The sequence below is a fragment of the Oryctolagus cuniculus genome, chromosome 4 (genome assembly GCF_964237555.1).
Source record: "Oryctolagus cuniculus chromosome 4, mOryCun1.1, whole genome shotgun sequence".
Taxonomy (NCBI): Eukaryota; Metazoa; Chordata; class Mammalia; order Lagomorpha; family Leporidae; genus Oryctolagus; species Oryctolagus cuniculus.
Genome location: NC_091435.1, coordinates 28,625,354 through 28,641,753, shown reverse-complemented (window position 1 = coordinate 28,641,753; position 16,400 = coordinate 28,625,354). Strand labels below are relative to the sequence as shown.

The window sequence follows — 16,400 nt, the reverse complement described above, 5'->3', positions numbered from 1 at the left end:
TCTGAGGAAATATCTATGTTGAACTCCTGAGCTCAACAATTAGTCTCTGAATCTCCTATAGGCTGTTAAAGGGATGAATGATAAAAACAACTGACACCAATAAAAAGTATGTCTGCAACACGATGAAGCAATAACCAAGAGAGGAAGTAGAAAGGAGGCACAATGTGGTACAGTCAGGTGAAATCTCAATTTTATGTTTTAGGTTGCTGATTGTATATACATGGACTCATATATTAGTGAGAATTTCTGTGATAAGTTTGAATAGAAAACAATCGCAAGACTTTTTAAAGATTGCCTAGAGTTAAAAGTTAGGTTAATATGCCTCTTAGTAGCAGCATTATGCATTCAGATGGCAATCAAAAAGCCAAAGTCTATGACTATGAAACACTAAAAAATTAACTATAATACTTTTGGCAAAATTTTTATCATTATTGACCAAAATTATTTTTATGTTAATACTATCTTACAGGATGGTTTTACAAGAAGCTACGTATAAACTGTTAGAAATACAAATGATTTTTTACTTTATAATTTCTCTTTAACTCATATTTAGATGATCTTCATTCATTCCTACATAGATGTTTCAACTTTTATAATGAGTTTGATTAAATTCAGCAAACATTTGTGCCTACTCAACCATGGAGAAAACACCATAAACACGAAAGTGGCTCTTTAATTTGGTGCTATTATAATTCACTGGGGGGAGTATATCTCTTGTAGTTTGTGTTTGAGAAAATAATCTCACTCAATTTTCAAGTTTAAAAATATACTAATTGGTATTATAATAAAATAGCAATACTTCTAATAAAGATTTTGACAAGATAAATGTCAGTCCCATTCTCTGCCAGTGCATTAAAATGCTCAGTGTTTTGGATCCAATATCATGAAATGACACTCTTTGGAGAGTACCCTGCAGTATCCCATTTTACTTTATAACCTATTCAGCAGAAATTGTTTCCATGGCTGCTGGCCATTGTGCCTGTGCTAACTCTGTGACTTGGCATAGTGATGCTTCCATTTGACTCAATTTAAGCAGGCTTCTTCTACAGCTGTATCTTCCAGTGAATACTCAAACCTTTTGAAAATGGAGCTAGAAAGAACATTAGACTGGCCTTTGAATATCCAGAATATAGTCCTGGGTTCTGGGCTATGTGGCTTATCATGCATTTTTCTTAAAATTTGTTAAAAAGAGTATTTGAAGGGCCAGTACTATGGTATAGTAGGCTAAACCTCCACCTGCAGCACCAGCATCCCATATGGGCACCTGTTCATGTCCCGTCTACTCCTCTTCTGAACCAGTTCTCTGCTTATGGCCTGGGAAAGCAGTAGAAGGTGGCCCAACTTCTTGGGCCCCTATACCCATGTGGGAGACCTGAAGGAAGCTCCTGGCTCCTAGCTACAGAACGGCCCATTTCTGGCTACTGCAGCCTTTTGGGGAGTGAAACAGCAGATGGAAAACCTTTCTCTCTCTCTCTCTCTCTCTCTCTCTCTGTAACTCCACCTCTCAAATAAATAAATAAAATCTTTTTAAAAAAGACAGTCTTTGAAATGCACCTGTCCAAGATCTCTTACAGCCTTATTTATCTTCTCTGAATTATTTCTGATCTTCAATGTCTACTGCAGAGTACAGGAGTCCTCCAGCATCAGAATCAAAGAGGCCCAGCTCCACTCCCTGCTTGCTTGGTGAGCTTTGGTTTTTTCATCTGTAAAAGGACAACAATGCCTCTGTCTCAAAGTAATTTGTGAGAGTAAACTAACTTAAGTGTGTGTTATGTTTAAGGTGTTGCTCTGAATGGAACAAGTGTTTTCCTTTTCGATCACCAAGTGTCACACTTACCTGTTTGTTTCCATATATCCTCACATTTCTCCCCATTTGCTCTTTAGGTTTCTTAAGGCCTGGTTAGGTGTTCTGATGACAGCAAGGACTTGAGCCCTACTGTGCTCTCCGTGGGTTCCAGGTGGAATAGACATAACTGAAAAACTGGCCCAATTGCTTTAATGGGCCTACGTGGTTATGACAGGAGACAACTTGTAGTTTTATATAATAAAATGGCGAGGAGGGCTAACCACACTATGGTACAGATCATAATTCTGCCACAGTGTTGTGGAGACACTCCAGCATTGGTCTTTGTGGAAATTTAGCTCAGTGATAACAGCACAATTGAGGTCAATGCTTAGAAAATTTTCGTCAGCCACATGCCATCCTCAAAATTTGTTTACCCATTTAACACGTCTTACATCCTTAATATATTTTTCTCTGAAATGACTTAAATTATTCACTATTTTTATTATTTTATTCAGTCCATAATATCTGTAAAATCATATGATGATTATGTTGATTTCTTAATGCACATAAGTATACAATTACTTCTCAGTTTCTAAGCACTGTTGTTAACAAAGAATATAAAGTGGGTAATTTATAAACAACTGAAATTTATTTCTCATGGTTCTGGAGACCTAGAAATCCAAGATCAAGGTGTGAAGATTCTGATGGATGACAGCCTCTTCTTATAGATGGCACATTCTTGGCTGTGTCATCGCTCATATGGAAGAGAGAGAACAAGTGCCTCTCTTACATAGACACTGACAGCAGTCCCTGGGGTGGAACCCTCTTGACCCAATCCTTTCCCCAAGGCCTTACTTTTTATTAGAACCACATTGGGGGATTGGGTTTCAATATGTACATTTGTAGGGGCACAAATTTCCAGAGATCTGGATTTCACCAAAAACCACTTCAATCACCTTTGAAAAACATCAGCTTAGTTTCAGTAGGTGTTGCTTAGTGGTTATCTGATAGCTGAATGATTGGGTGTCCAAAGTGGAGAAAGACAAATCTACAGTCTTGAGAAACAGCTTATTATTATTTTAAAGCTTTACGTTCTTAAAAATGTTTAATGAATCATAATTATTTAGAATTATGAGGTTCACAGTGATAATATGATGTATATGTACATTGTGGAATAATCGTGTCAAGATAATTAACGTATCTGTCATCTTAAATAGATATTTTTATTCTCCCTGTCTAACGGCAACATCTTTAACCAACATTTTCCTGTTCTCCCTCTGTCTTGAGTTCCTGGTAGCCAACATCTATTCTCTGCTTCCATGATTTGAATTAATGTACATTCCACATGTCTAAGAGTAAACACACAACCTAGAGATAATGAGACCTTCAGATGTGTACTTCTTTGGGATTTGTCTCTATCAGGATTTCCCCAAGGTACTTCACTGAGATCTTTTTTAGTCTGGATTCAAAGGAGTTTTTATAAACCAGTGTTCCATGATATAAAGGGCCCCAGCATCCTAAAACCAAGCAAATGCTTGAGTGTAACTTCCAAGAAGAAATGACAATTTAAAAGTAAATTGAAGAGAAACCCCGAAGCTTTTTTTTCCTTCTTTCCGGATCTTCTGTAAAAAAAAAAAAAAAAAAAAAAAAAAAAAGAAAGAAATTATCAATTCCCAACTTGACTCTCACTGGGATTAAACATGACAATAGGTCTGATCTGATTTCATCATCATTTAAAAAAAATCATCTATTATTTTTCACTTTATGTTTTTGTGTGGGAGCAAACTGTTGAAATACTTACTTAAGGTATACTAAGCTGATCTTCTGTATATTAAGATAATCGAAAATGAATCTTGATGTGAATGGAAGGGGAGAGGGAGTGGGAAAGGGGAGGGTTGTGGGTGGGAGGGACGGTATGGGGGGGGGAAGCCATTGTAACACATGAGTCGTACTTTGGAAATTTATATTCATTAAATAAAAGATTAAAAAAAAAAAAGAAAAGAAAATTCAGAAGAAAGGTAAGCTATACTTATTGCTTTGCTTTTTTTGGCTGTATGAATTAAATTTAATCTTTTCTGGCAAAAAAAAAAAAAAAAAAGTAAATTGGACTCTGAATCAAGGTTGAGTTGCACCTAGTGAGCCCTCCACATCTGCAGGTTCTGCATCAGCAGGTCCCATATCTGAGCACTCAAACAACCTCAGATTAAAAAATTTGAAAAAAAAATACAAAAAAATACTGTGTCTCTGCTAAGCACATGCAGACTATTTTTCCTGGCATTATTTCCTAAACAACAGTATAACAACAATTTATAGTATTTACCTTGTAGACACCATTGTACCTGGTCTCAAGTTAGTTTACTATATTTAGAATGATATGCCTTTCTTATATGCAAACGTTATGTCATTTTATATAAGGGATTTGAGCATCTGCAGGTTTTGGTATCTGCAGGAGTCCTGGAATTAGAATATATGGTTTTGTCTTTCTGTATCTGGTTTATTTCACAACATAAAAGAAGGCATGTTATTGAGAAATGGTTTGAGGTTGTATTTAAGAGGGCCAATTCTAGAAAGCGGCTGTGTTCAATCCAAGCTGTCACCCTTCAGCCACATGTGACTTTGGGCTAGTTACTTAGACTCCTTGTGGATTAATATTCTTATCTTTAAAAATGGAGTCAACAATAGTGTCATAAGACAATTATAATAATGAAATGAGCTAACACCTGTGAATCTCTCATAACTATGCCTTCTCATAGAAATGACTACTTGCTGTTACTATTATTATAATTATTCTCCTGAGAGAAAGATAACCAGACCAATCTCTGGAGTCTATGGTAGCATTTTCTAATGTAAAGACCTGAGTTGAGTTTTAACAATACAGTGACTACTAAAACACCAATGCAAATATTTTGGACCACTTTTTAAAAAATATGATAATTTGGCCTTATTTCATAATAGGCTGCTTCTGGTAATACTTTATATATTCTCTTTTCTTTTCTACTAAAATTCCATAAAAAGATTTCATATTTGAAAGTCTATCATCTATTGCCTTAAACTGTGATTTAAAATAATAACTCTATCAAGATTTAAAAGTTTAAGTCAATAAAAATATCTGTATTCAAACCACAACTTTTCAAAAGACAAAATGTAGAATGTGTTTTATTTTAATTCTTTAGTGATATATTGAAAAATGATGTTCCAAATTATTCACATAATGAATCAATAGGACATTAACTTTTTATTTTTTAAAGAAAACTTTTATTTAATAAATATAAATTTCGAAAGTACAACTTTTGGATTATAGTGGTTTTCCCCCCATAACCTCCCTCCCACCCACAAACCACCCCATCTCCTACTCCCTCTCCCATCCCATTCTTCATTAAGATTCATTTTAATTATCTTTATATACAGAAGATCAACTTACTATATACTAAGTAAAGATTTCAACAGATTTCACCCACACAGACACACAAAGTATAAAGTACTGTTTGAATACTAGTTTTACCTTTAATTAGCATAGTACAACATATTAAGGACAGAGATCCTACATGGGGAGTAAGTGCACAGTGACTCTCGTTGTTGATTTAACAATTGACACTCTTATTTATGATGTCAGTAATCACCCGAAGCTCTTGTCATGAGCAGCCAAGGCTATGGATGCCCCTTGAGTTCACAAACTCCAATCTTATTTAGACAAGAGAGTTTCTCAGACATGGAAAGCCAAGACATTGAGGGAAAAAAAATGACCCAAATGAAAGATCTCTGTGAGTGAGATCCCAGTAGAAAGAACGGGCCATCAAAGAAGGAGGTACCTTTCTCTGAAGGGAGAAGAGAACATTAACTTTTTTAAAAAAGATTTTTTTTTTATTTGAAAGGCTGAGCTATAGATAGAAAGAGACAGAAAGGAATCTTCTATCTGCAGGTTCATTCCCCAAATGGCCACAATGGCCAGGGCTCAACTAGGCCAAAGCCAATATCCAGGAGGTTCTTTTGTGTCTCCCATGTGGGTGTAGGGGCCCAAGCACTTGGGTCATCCTCTGCTGCTTTTGTAAGCTCATTAGCAGTGAGTTGGAACAGAAGTGAAGTATCAAGGATTTGGACCAGCACACCTACGGGATGCTGGCATTGCAGGTGGTAGCTTAACCTGCTATGCCACAATGTTGTCCTTGTACATTAACTTTTCTAAAAAAAGATTTATTCATTTATTTACTTAAAAGGCAGAGTTACAGATAGTCAGAGGCAGAGAGAGAGAGAGAGGTCTTCCATCTGCTGGTTCACTCCCCAGATGGCCGCAATGGCAGGGCTGTGCCGATCCAAAACCAGGAGCCAGGAGCTTCTTCTGGGTCTCCCACACGCGTACAGGGGGCCCAAGGAATTGGGCCATCTTCTACTGCTTTCTCAGGCCATAGCAGAAAGCTGGATTGGAAGTAGAACAGCCAGGACTTGAACCGGCGCCCATATGGGAAGCTAGCACTGCAGGCGGCGGCTTTACCAGCAACACCACAGCACTGGCCCCTAACATTAACTTTTTTAAATGCTGAAATAAAGAAGGAAACTTACCATACCTAAGACCCCAAGTTAAGTAATATAACATGAATATAAGTGCCAGAAAACAAGTTGTACCTTATTTAATTTTTTTTTTTTAATTTTGAAAACAGTAAATAGGCTACTCAGTGTGAAAACAAATGTTGCCCTTTTTCAAATGCCCTGCTTTTACACCCTGTGACTGGTGTAAAACTGTCAAAATTCCTCTTTGAATGGAAAGTAAGTGTTTGCCAGTGAATGTAGACGCTTTCTGTAAGGGGTTACTTGAGATAAGCACCATGCTGCAAAGGTAGCAAGAGACTTGCTCAGGTGTGCAGGAAAAGCATATGGAGTGTGGAATGTTCTGCTGTTCTTACCTGGCGATGAAGACTCAGGGCAGCATGGCTGACGTTTCCACGGGGAAGAAGCACCCGTTTCTGTCTGATAAAATGTTCCTGCTTTTTCAAAGCTTTCCTTATGTGAGTGTTGAGGCTATGCTGAGATCTCTGATAGGTACTGCATGAAGTAAGTGCTGTCTGTAACATGTATGCAATTTCTAGGATAAGAGAGAATAAAGCAGTTTAAAAGGGAGACAGAGAACACCACCTCCCTTCACTTTTCATCTCCAGTAGTGGTCCAATATGGTTAACAACGTATGGATTCGAAGTGAGTTATCAGTAAAGCTTCTGGAAGACAAGACTTCTGCTTTGAAAGCTTGAGAAGAAAGTTTATTAAATAAATATACATTGAAGTTGGGTTGAAAAAGGCATATCTGACATAGTTCTATTTCTGGATGAATTTACCTCCCTACTAAAGAGGTAAAATATATAAATGCAATGAACTAAGTTGTGGAAAACGACAGCAAGAAAAGTTCCACAAGATGGATTTCATTCGATGATTGAATATGTTTTATCCATTTGGGGAAAGAAGAAAGTGGCTGAAAATGGCTTTTTTAAGGGAAGAAGAACCAAGGTTTAGGACAAGGATGACAAAGGAAGCAGACTGCAAAAGTAGGGACAGATGTTGAGGAGCACAGTGAGGGAGGAAGTAGTCACCTGTTTGGCTGTGAGAGCTGATATATGAAAGTAGGAAGTGGAAATTGAAGTAGAAAAAGAGGGACAAGTTTCTGAGCAGAATGTACAAAACCTGTGCATTTTTAAAATGAGCTTTGGGTGGCAGCATTATGCAGAAGTTTTCTAGTTTTGTATTATATTTCCCACAAGATATTAGCACTGGAAGAAAAATAAGAAATTAAAGTACCAGGTACTAGCCCTGTGGCACAAAGGGTTAAACCTATGACCTGTAGTGCCAGTTTCCAAATGGGCGACAGTTCTGTTCAAGTCCTGGATGCTCTACTTCTGGTCCAGCTCCCTGCTAATGTGCTTGGGAAAGCAGCAGAGGATGGCCCAAGTGCTTGGGTCTCTACACCCACATGGGAGACCCAGAAGAAACTCCTGCCTTTGGTCTGGCCCAGCCCTGGTCATTGCTGCCATCTGGGGAGTGAACCAGCAGATGGAAGATCTCTCTCTCTCTCTCTCTCCCTCTATTTCTGTAACTCTGCATTTCAAATGAAATAAATAAATCTTAAAAAAAGAGCACCAGGCCGGCGCCCTGGCTCAATAGGCTAATCCTCCGCCTTGCGGCGCTGGCACACAGGGTTCTAGTCCTGGTCAGGGCGCCGGATTCTTTCCTGGTCGCTCCTTTTCCTGTCCAGCTTTCTGCTGTGGCCCAGGAGTGCAGTGGAGGATGGTCCAAGTCGTTGGGCCCTGCACCCGCATGGGACATCAGGAGAAGCACCTGGCTCCTGGCTTCGGATCAGCGCGGTGCGCCAGCCTCAGTGCGCAGGCCGCAGTGGCCATTGGAGGGTGAACCAACGGAAAATGAAGACCTTTCTCTCTGTCTCTCTCTCTCTCTCACTGTCCACTCTGCCTGTCAAAAAAATAAATAAACTCAACTTAAAAAAAAAAGCACCAAATACATGAGAAATCTATGTTTTAGATCAATCACTGTGTTGAGTATATAGGATGGTGGACTATACCAGGATTGGAAAAGGATAAAAAACTCTATCCAAGTTAATGCTTTGGATTTGACTACAGTCATTTCTCTCTTGAAGTTATTCCTACTATTGTGAAAAATTTAAGAGATATTTTATAAAGTAAAAGGATTAAAAAAGTAGTAGTCACTGGGAATAACACGAGCAAACAGTCTTTTGTTTAAATTCAAAATCTCTTATACACACAACCAAGTGAATACATTGCACTTATAATAATGTTGGTGTTCCAAACAGGTTTTCTATGAAAACTCTTTGCAATAGCACTTTGTTGCTATGACAACCCAGAACAGCAATTGGAAATTAGAACAGTGAAGGTGAGATGGGAAAGACATACAAATAGTTCCTATTTAGCTAAATACTATTACTTTTCAATTTTATAAATCCAGGGAAAATTGTCATCAAGTATTCAAAAATAATAGTTTTCACCCTTAAAATCATATAGAGTGCCCAGTTATATTTGAATCACGTATTACTTATTAAATAAGATAAATCAACTCCTTAATTTTTCTGAATCTCAAAAGAAGTTTTTAAAAGTCTATTTGAGCTTTGATAACCTGTTGTATATTCTGAGCATTTAGATTGCTAGATCAGGATATTATAGCTTTTAATTGATTAAAACTTTGGTTTTCAAAATGTGTTTTGCAAATCTTCCACAAAATAGCTCTGAGATTTCTTTAGAATGAATATGGTCATTTGGCCACTTGATGAGATGTTTTTTATTTCTTTTAGGTTTTGCCTCAAAATCTCATTAGAAATTATAATTGTGGAACTCAGCAAATGAGAAATTTCATAATTCAGAAAGTTTGAAGCAATTTTACAAAAGTTATAAAATATTTTGAATCCTGGTTATTTTAAAATAAATTTCAGAAAGCTATTTGAAGAAAATATATTACAGTTTATATTTATATTTGTAAGATATGAATTGACTCAATTAATATGTGGTTCTACTACCATTCAAATACACCAAATTTTATTCTCTCTTGCTGTTTGTAGGCATTTCAAAAAAAAAAGTAATTGAAATCACTCACCATCTATGATTTCTTAATGTGCATAACACACTAGGCATCTAGGATACAGATGCCTGGCATCTGCCCTAAAGGAAAATGATGTATTCCCATAAACAGATATAATGCACCCAGATGATGCTAGAGAAGAAATACAGTGTAATATTTTTTAAAAATCAGAGCATGAAAATCTATATGATGTGAGGGTGATCTGTATGGTCAATATCAAGACATAGACCATTATTATCCTGAACAAAATAGGATTTGCCAGACAAAGTAGAATGTGTGGTCACTGTATTCTTGGAAGGTATTCATGGTGGCAGTGTGTAGCAGTGTGGAGATAGAAAAACAAAATTTAGGATCTTTCACATTGTCATCTAAGTATATGTACATCGGAATTTTGGATTTGTGTCCACTCCTCAGCAAAATATACCTACAACTAAAGTTACAGAAACCCAGCAGTTTCTGCAGACTAGAAAGGAAAGGTCCATCTTAGATTCTGGAATGCAAGTGACTTGGATTGTCCTTGAAAATATCCTCCCTTGCAAACCTGGCAACCTTGAATACCAACAAAGCCAACTAAGTTCAGGAAGGGTCTTCTGAATTGCCCATTTTCTTAAGTCTTACAGAAGTAAGAAAGTGTGAAAAAGGCAAGAATTTCCTACCTGTGCTATTGTGGTTCTTTTTTATTGTTTGTTTGTTAATGTTTATTTATTTTCATCTATTTGAAAGGCAGAATGCGAGAAAGAGAGAAAGAGATCTTCCATCTGCTGGCTCACTCCCCAAACGCCTACAAAAATCAGGGCCAGGGCAGGCCAAAACAGGAGCACAGACCTTAAGCTGGTTCTACCATAGGAGTGTCAAGGATTTGAGTATTTGCTCCATCATCTATTGTCTTCCAGGATGCGTTAGCAGGGAGCTCAATATGAAGCAGAAGACCCAGGACTTTAACGACACTCCAATATGAGAAGCAGGTGTCCCAAGCATGAACTTAACCTACAGTACCACAATGCCCAGCCCTCTTAGGGTTCTCACTACAGACTGATCCACATTCTGGGCTCATCCACCTCACTCTTGAGAGCAGAAAAGAGAAAGGGAAAACTCCGAACTCTGACTGCAATTTCGAGATTCATGTGTGAAATAAGTAGTAGGTGAGGAATAAAACCACCTACTAATGGGGAATAAAACCAGCTCACAATTTGCAATCTAATGGAGAAAAGCAAACATAAAACAAGTACATTTACAGTTTAACAGAATAAGTGCAAAAGATGCTTAGTAAATATGTATTGAATCACTCGAAGATGCCACCATAGAAATAATCTGGGGGTAGGATTAGCAGAGATAGATTTAGATTATAGGGCCAGTGAAGGCCCTTCTGCAAAGGTAGAGGCAGATAATGACTTCGCTTGCTTTATTGCTGTTATAGAGCTCCTCAGCACTCTGAGCTCTTTGGTTTGGGAAAATGGTACAGAGGTTGAGAGAGAGAGAGGTCTTCAATCCACTGGTTGGCTGCAACAGCTGGAGCTGGGCTGATCCAAAGCCAGTAGTCAGGAGCTTCCTCCGGGTCTCCCACATGAGTGTAGGGGTCCAAGGACTTGAGCCATCTTTTACTGCTTTCCCAGACTGTAGCAGAGAGCTGAATGGGAAGAGGAATAGCCAGTACACGAACCACAGCCCATATGGGATGCTGGTGCCACCAGTGGAGGCTTAGCCTACCAAGCCACAGCACCAGTCCCCTACATTTTATTTCCATTAAGTGTGCTTTCAGCTTTTTTGGAATCACATGTTAATGAGCCTCAGTGAAGAAGAGCCTGAGTTCAAAATGATTATTTTGTCATATATGTGCATATGCATGTGTGTGTAACTGTTATACTACTTAACTGCATAAAGATTTAAATATCAAAATCATTGAAGATTAAAGGGTTCTATGCATTACATAAGATTGCAGTTATTCAGTTAAAATATTCATGATGATTTCTTATCTCTCATGCTTTTTAAAACTCTTGGAAATTAAAGTTACCTTATGAATTTTTGTGTCTACTCTTTGGAGAGAAATACAACACATATAACATCAATTCCTTTTGTGGTCTGGCCTATTTATGTCTGTCTGGTATAAAGAATTTGATGACAGAAATACACTGATTTTGTTACTGTGTTTTTCCTTTTTTTGTTCAGTCTCCTTTTAAAGGTATTTCAGCGGATACAGGGTTATTTAGACTATTTCAGATAAATAAGAACTTTTATTTTCAGAAAATAGTCCAGAGGATAAAGAGACTTTAATGGATGCTGACGTATATGAGATACCTGACAGTGTGTTCTCTATTATTTCCAAAATTTCTATTTTGCTCTGCTGCAATAGAGTCATACAACTGGTACCTGAGCAAGCTATGCCTAGAAACCATGCATGAAAAAGTTGCAAAGTGACAGATGCAGCTCCAGAAGGCTATTTAAATTGATTTTTTTGTAAAATACCTTTGTTTCTTCCCCTAATTCCTTCTAACTTTATATGTCATCCTCCTGATCCAGTTTATTGATACTGTGGCTGGTTTTGGCACCACCATTTTCTAGTCAATTGATATATTTAGGCAAAAACTGAATTTTTATGATACATAAAAACATACTTATTTTTTAGGTCTTTTGCTATTCCTCTTCCTTACATATATTCTTTTTTTTTTTTTTTTTTTGACAAGCAGAGTGGACAGTGAGAGAGAGAGACAGAGAGAAAGGTCTTCCTTTGCCGTTGGTTCACCCTCCAATGGCTGCTGCGGCTGGCACGCTGTGGCCGGCACACCGCACTGATCTGATGGCAGGAGCCAGGTACTTCTCCTGGTCTCCCCTGGGATGCAGGACCCAAGCACTTGGGCCATCCTCCACTGCACTCCTTGGCCACAGCAGAGAGCTGGCCTGGAAGAAGGGCAACCGGGAAAGAATTCGGCGCCCCGACCGGGACTAGAACCTGGTGTTCTGGCGCCGCAAGGCGGAGGATTAGCCTAGTGAGCCGCGGCACCGGCTCATATATTCTTCTTTGTAAAATGGAACAATTTATTAAAATATTAGTTCATCAAGTATTCATTTTTAGCTTTATGGTATCTTAGTTGGATTATCTTTCACTCTACTTGGTGTTCAATTCTATCTTACTTTGTTTGAATTTTCCATTTATATGACATCTGTGATGTTTGATCTGTTACTCAAAAGACTACAGAAAATTTAGGAGTCATTTTTTAAGGATTTATATATTTATTTGAAAAGCAGAGTTACAGAGAGAGAGAGAGAGAGGTCTTCCATCCATTGGTTTACTCCTCAAATGGCTGCAATGGCCAGAACTGGGCCAATCCAAAGCAAGGAGTCAGGAGCTTCCTCCGGGTCTCTCAGTCAGGTACAGGAGCCCAAGGACTTGGGCCATCTTCTACTGCTTTCCCAGGCCATAGCAGAGAGCTGGATCAGAAGAGGAGCAGTCAGGTCTTGAACTGGCACCCACATTGGATACCGGCAATGCACATGGCAGCTTTACCTGCTATGCCAAAATGCTGGCACCTATATTTTCTTAATAATTTGGAAATCAAATAACAGAGTGTATCCATTCATTATAAATTGATTTTTTAAAAGAAGAATGGCAAGGATGGAAAAAAGGGTAACAAGCTTTCCTAGATTTAGAGAAACAGAGTTGTAAAGCTGAAAATATTTCTCTCTATTTCTCTCTCAAGCCATCCCCTATTGCTTCATAAAGTGAATAATAGCAAGAATTTGGATAGAAAGTGGAGCTGGAACTTGAACTAAGACCCTCCAATATGGAGTGTGAGTGTTTAAATGACAGCTTACCGTTGTGCCAAACACCCACTAATAATTTAGCAATATTTTGAAATTAAATGTACATTTTATAGAGCCATAGGATATAAATGCATTTGGAAAATTGGTGCATATGTGCAGATAATATATGACATTGTGACTGAGCGGGCAACAGTCATTATGATTTGAAAACTTTGTGAAATAACTGAGTATTTCTGGGTCAGATTGACATTTAATTGGGAAGGACAGAACTTCTCCAACTCATTCTTTGTGTATTTTAAAAGTGAAAACCAAAGAGCTAAATAAACTTGCCTGAAATCACACTAAGTGAAATTTTAGATTTAGGTCTCTGCTAGACAAATAATTTTTCCATATTACTATACCACTCTCAGTGAGAACTTTGTCAATTATGTACTTAATAATTCAGACCAGACACTCAAAGCATACATAAATGACTTTAGCTTATATCTTTTTAGGTTTGATTATCCCAATTTTGGTCATATCAACATCTATTAAGATCATAGTAATTAAATCAAGATTGCAATAAAAGTATTGGTTCATGCTAAGTTGATAACCATAGTACTCAACTGAATTGCTTCAAATGAGTAAAGACGCATTAAAAGGACATCTGAATTTACTATAGTTAGCTAAACATTGACATATATTCATGTGATTCTGCATATCTGATGATTTATATTCTTACTAGTAGACTTCCATAAATATTTTAACTCATCACTTGAATGGTCAGAACATGTAAGAGACTTAATAGTTGTTGAATTCAAAGTTCAAGTTATAGGAAAAACATGTTTTAGCAGTGTGTGTAATTCTTGGTACATTTCTAACACCAGTCTGAGCAGTCAATGGAGCACCCCCACTTAGCCTTGCAAGGACTACAGCTTCTCCTGGGCTTCTGGTAGAGAGTGGAAATGACTCCTACATGGTAGGTCATGTATTCTACAGCACAGATGTGTTTTGATATGAAAATGCAAATACCAGGAGAATTTGACCAATTGGTCATCCTTGCTTTGGGTCAGTTACATGCTCACACAGATGCCGAAGTGTCATCTTTAAAAAGTTGGGAGTAAAAACATTGGGTTCAGTAATCTATTCCTGGAAGTGACAACTAAAAATTACCTAGAAAAAAAAAGAAAGAAAAGAAACTGTTTTTGTCTACTTCTGATGTGGTTAGATAGCAATGGTTTTATTTTTAAATTTCAAAATTTATTTTATTGTGTCATAGCAATCTTTTTGATCTCCCTCAAGGTAATCAATAACCATTATTAAATAAAGTATTATAGAATCGATGAATTAGTTCACATGAGATTCTGATAATTTTTTTTTAATTTATTTAATGCGCATAAATTTCCAAAATACAGCTTATGGACCACAATAGCCTCCTCCCCCCCCACCGTGTCTTCCCTCCCATCCACAACGCTCCCCTCTCCCACTCCTTCTCCCCTTCCCCTTCACATCACAATTAATTTTCAATTATCTTTATATACAGAAGATCAATTTAGTGTATGTTAAGTAAAGATTACCACATTTTGCTCCCACACAGAAACATAAAGTGTAAAATACTATTTGAGTACTAGTTATAGCATTGATTAAACACCTAAGAGTAATTGTGTATTAATTACAGAGCTCAACCAATAGTTTTAAGTAGAATATAAAATGCATCTTTTGTATTGTTGTGGCTTCCCCCCGACCTCCCTCCCTCCCGTGGCCCTCCCCTCACCCATTTCCTCTCCCATCCCCCCCCTTCATCACGTTTCATTTTCGGTTACCTTCATATACCGAAGATCAATTTAGTATATACTAAGCAGGGATTTCAACAGGTTGCACTCACACAACCGAACCAGGTATAGGGTATTGTTCGACTAGTAGTGTTGTTTTTGAGTTTCATAGATAAACATATTAAGGACAGAGATCCTGCGAGGGGAGCATGAACCCAGTGACTCCCGTTGTTGATTTAACAATTGGCACTCTTATTTATGACGTCAGCAATCACCCTAGACTCTTGCTATGAGCTGTCTAGGCTATGGAAGCCCCTTGAGTTCACCAACTCTGAATTTGTTTAGTCAAGGCCATATCACAGTGGAGGTTCCTTCCTCCCTTCAGAGAAAGGCGCCTCTCTCCTTGATGGCCTGATCCTTCTGCTGGAGTGTTGTTCGCCAGGATCCTTCATTTAGATTGTTTTTTGCCACCGTGTCATGGCTTTCCATGCCTGCGAGACTCTCATGGACCTTTTAGTCAGATCCGAATGTCCCAAGGGTTGATTCTGAGGCAGGAGTGCTGTTTTGGGCATTTGCCATTCTATGAGTCTGCTGTGTGACCTGCTTCCCCCGCAGGATCATTCTCAACCCTTTTGATTCTATCTTTAATATTTGAAATGTATTGATAAGAAGTTGTAATAACTTTAAATATTGTCACAAGTCTTTGTAGACCATATTATTGTGTTTTGGTCTGGAGCACATACGAATAAAACCTGTATAACTAAGTCTTAGGCCACTGTGTAGAGCTGCCTGAGTGAGGAGTCACTGTGTACCTCCCATTCAAGCTGTCTCCCCTTGACCTGTGTTACTGGATGTGTGACACAGATGCTCATTGGTATCAAAGCCATTGGAAAGTGAAAGGGAGTAGTGAAGGAGAACGCCATACCACCAAATATTTGGGATATTCAGGTTCCATGGTGTATTATTAAGGGATGTGACACAACTTTTCAAAACTTTGGTTCCCAAATACCATCGCAATTTGATGTTTCAGAGTCTGAAAACTCGGAAATCAATTTATTCCTGAGATTACTTTGGTGTCACTTTTCTTGAGATCACATTTCTGTTTTACAGCTTAAAGAGAGAGAGAGATGGATTTTAGATGTTGAATTGATATTGAACTCCTCAATCAATTTTTAAATTCTCATTTGAATCTTTTCTTTTCTCCTCTCTCTCTCTCTCTCTCTCTCTTACTCTTCTATTCTCTTTCTTTCTCTCCTTCGTTCTTTCCTGGGAAAAGAACCTTAACTTTTGAAGCATACCATAGAGTCTGTCTTCATTGGCAGTCACATGGTCTTGTCACACATTGGTGTCACTTAACCCCAGACCCAGCTCCACTCACAGTGACAAAGTCCTCACTGGGCCATTTGGGATACCAGTATTCCTTGTCAGAGTGGCTGGTTAGAGTCCAGGCTACTCAGCTTCCAGTCCAGTATCCTACTAATGCATCAGGTAAGCAATAGATGGTAACTTAATTACTT

The 16,400-nt window shown here is 38.0% G+C and overlaps 1 protein-coding gene across 1 annotated transcript in view; it reads left to right on the top strand.

Moving 5' to 3' along the window:
• The first annotated feature begins 744 nt into the window (after positions 1–744).
• The window catches only part of CHODL (chondrolectin), a 55,278-nt gene continuing 39,622 nt past the window's right edge, over positions 745–16,400 (top strand). Inside the window, exon 1 of the mRNA XM_051819192.2 lies at positions 745–1,683. Within this exon, the coding sequence (XP_051675152.2) occupies positions 1,611–1,683 (73 nt within the window). The 5' untranslated portion in view covers positions 745–1,610. The remainder of the gene's footprint in view (positions 1,684–16,400) is intronic.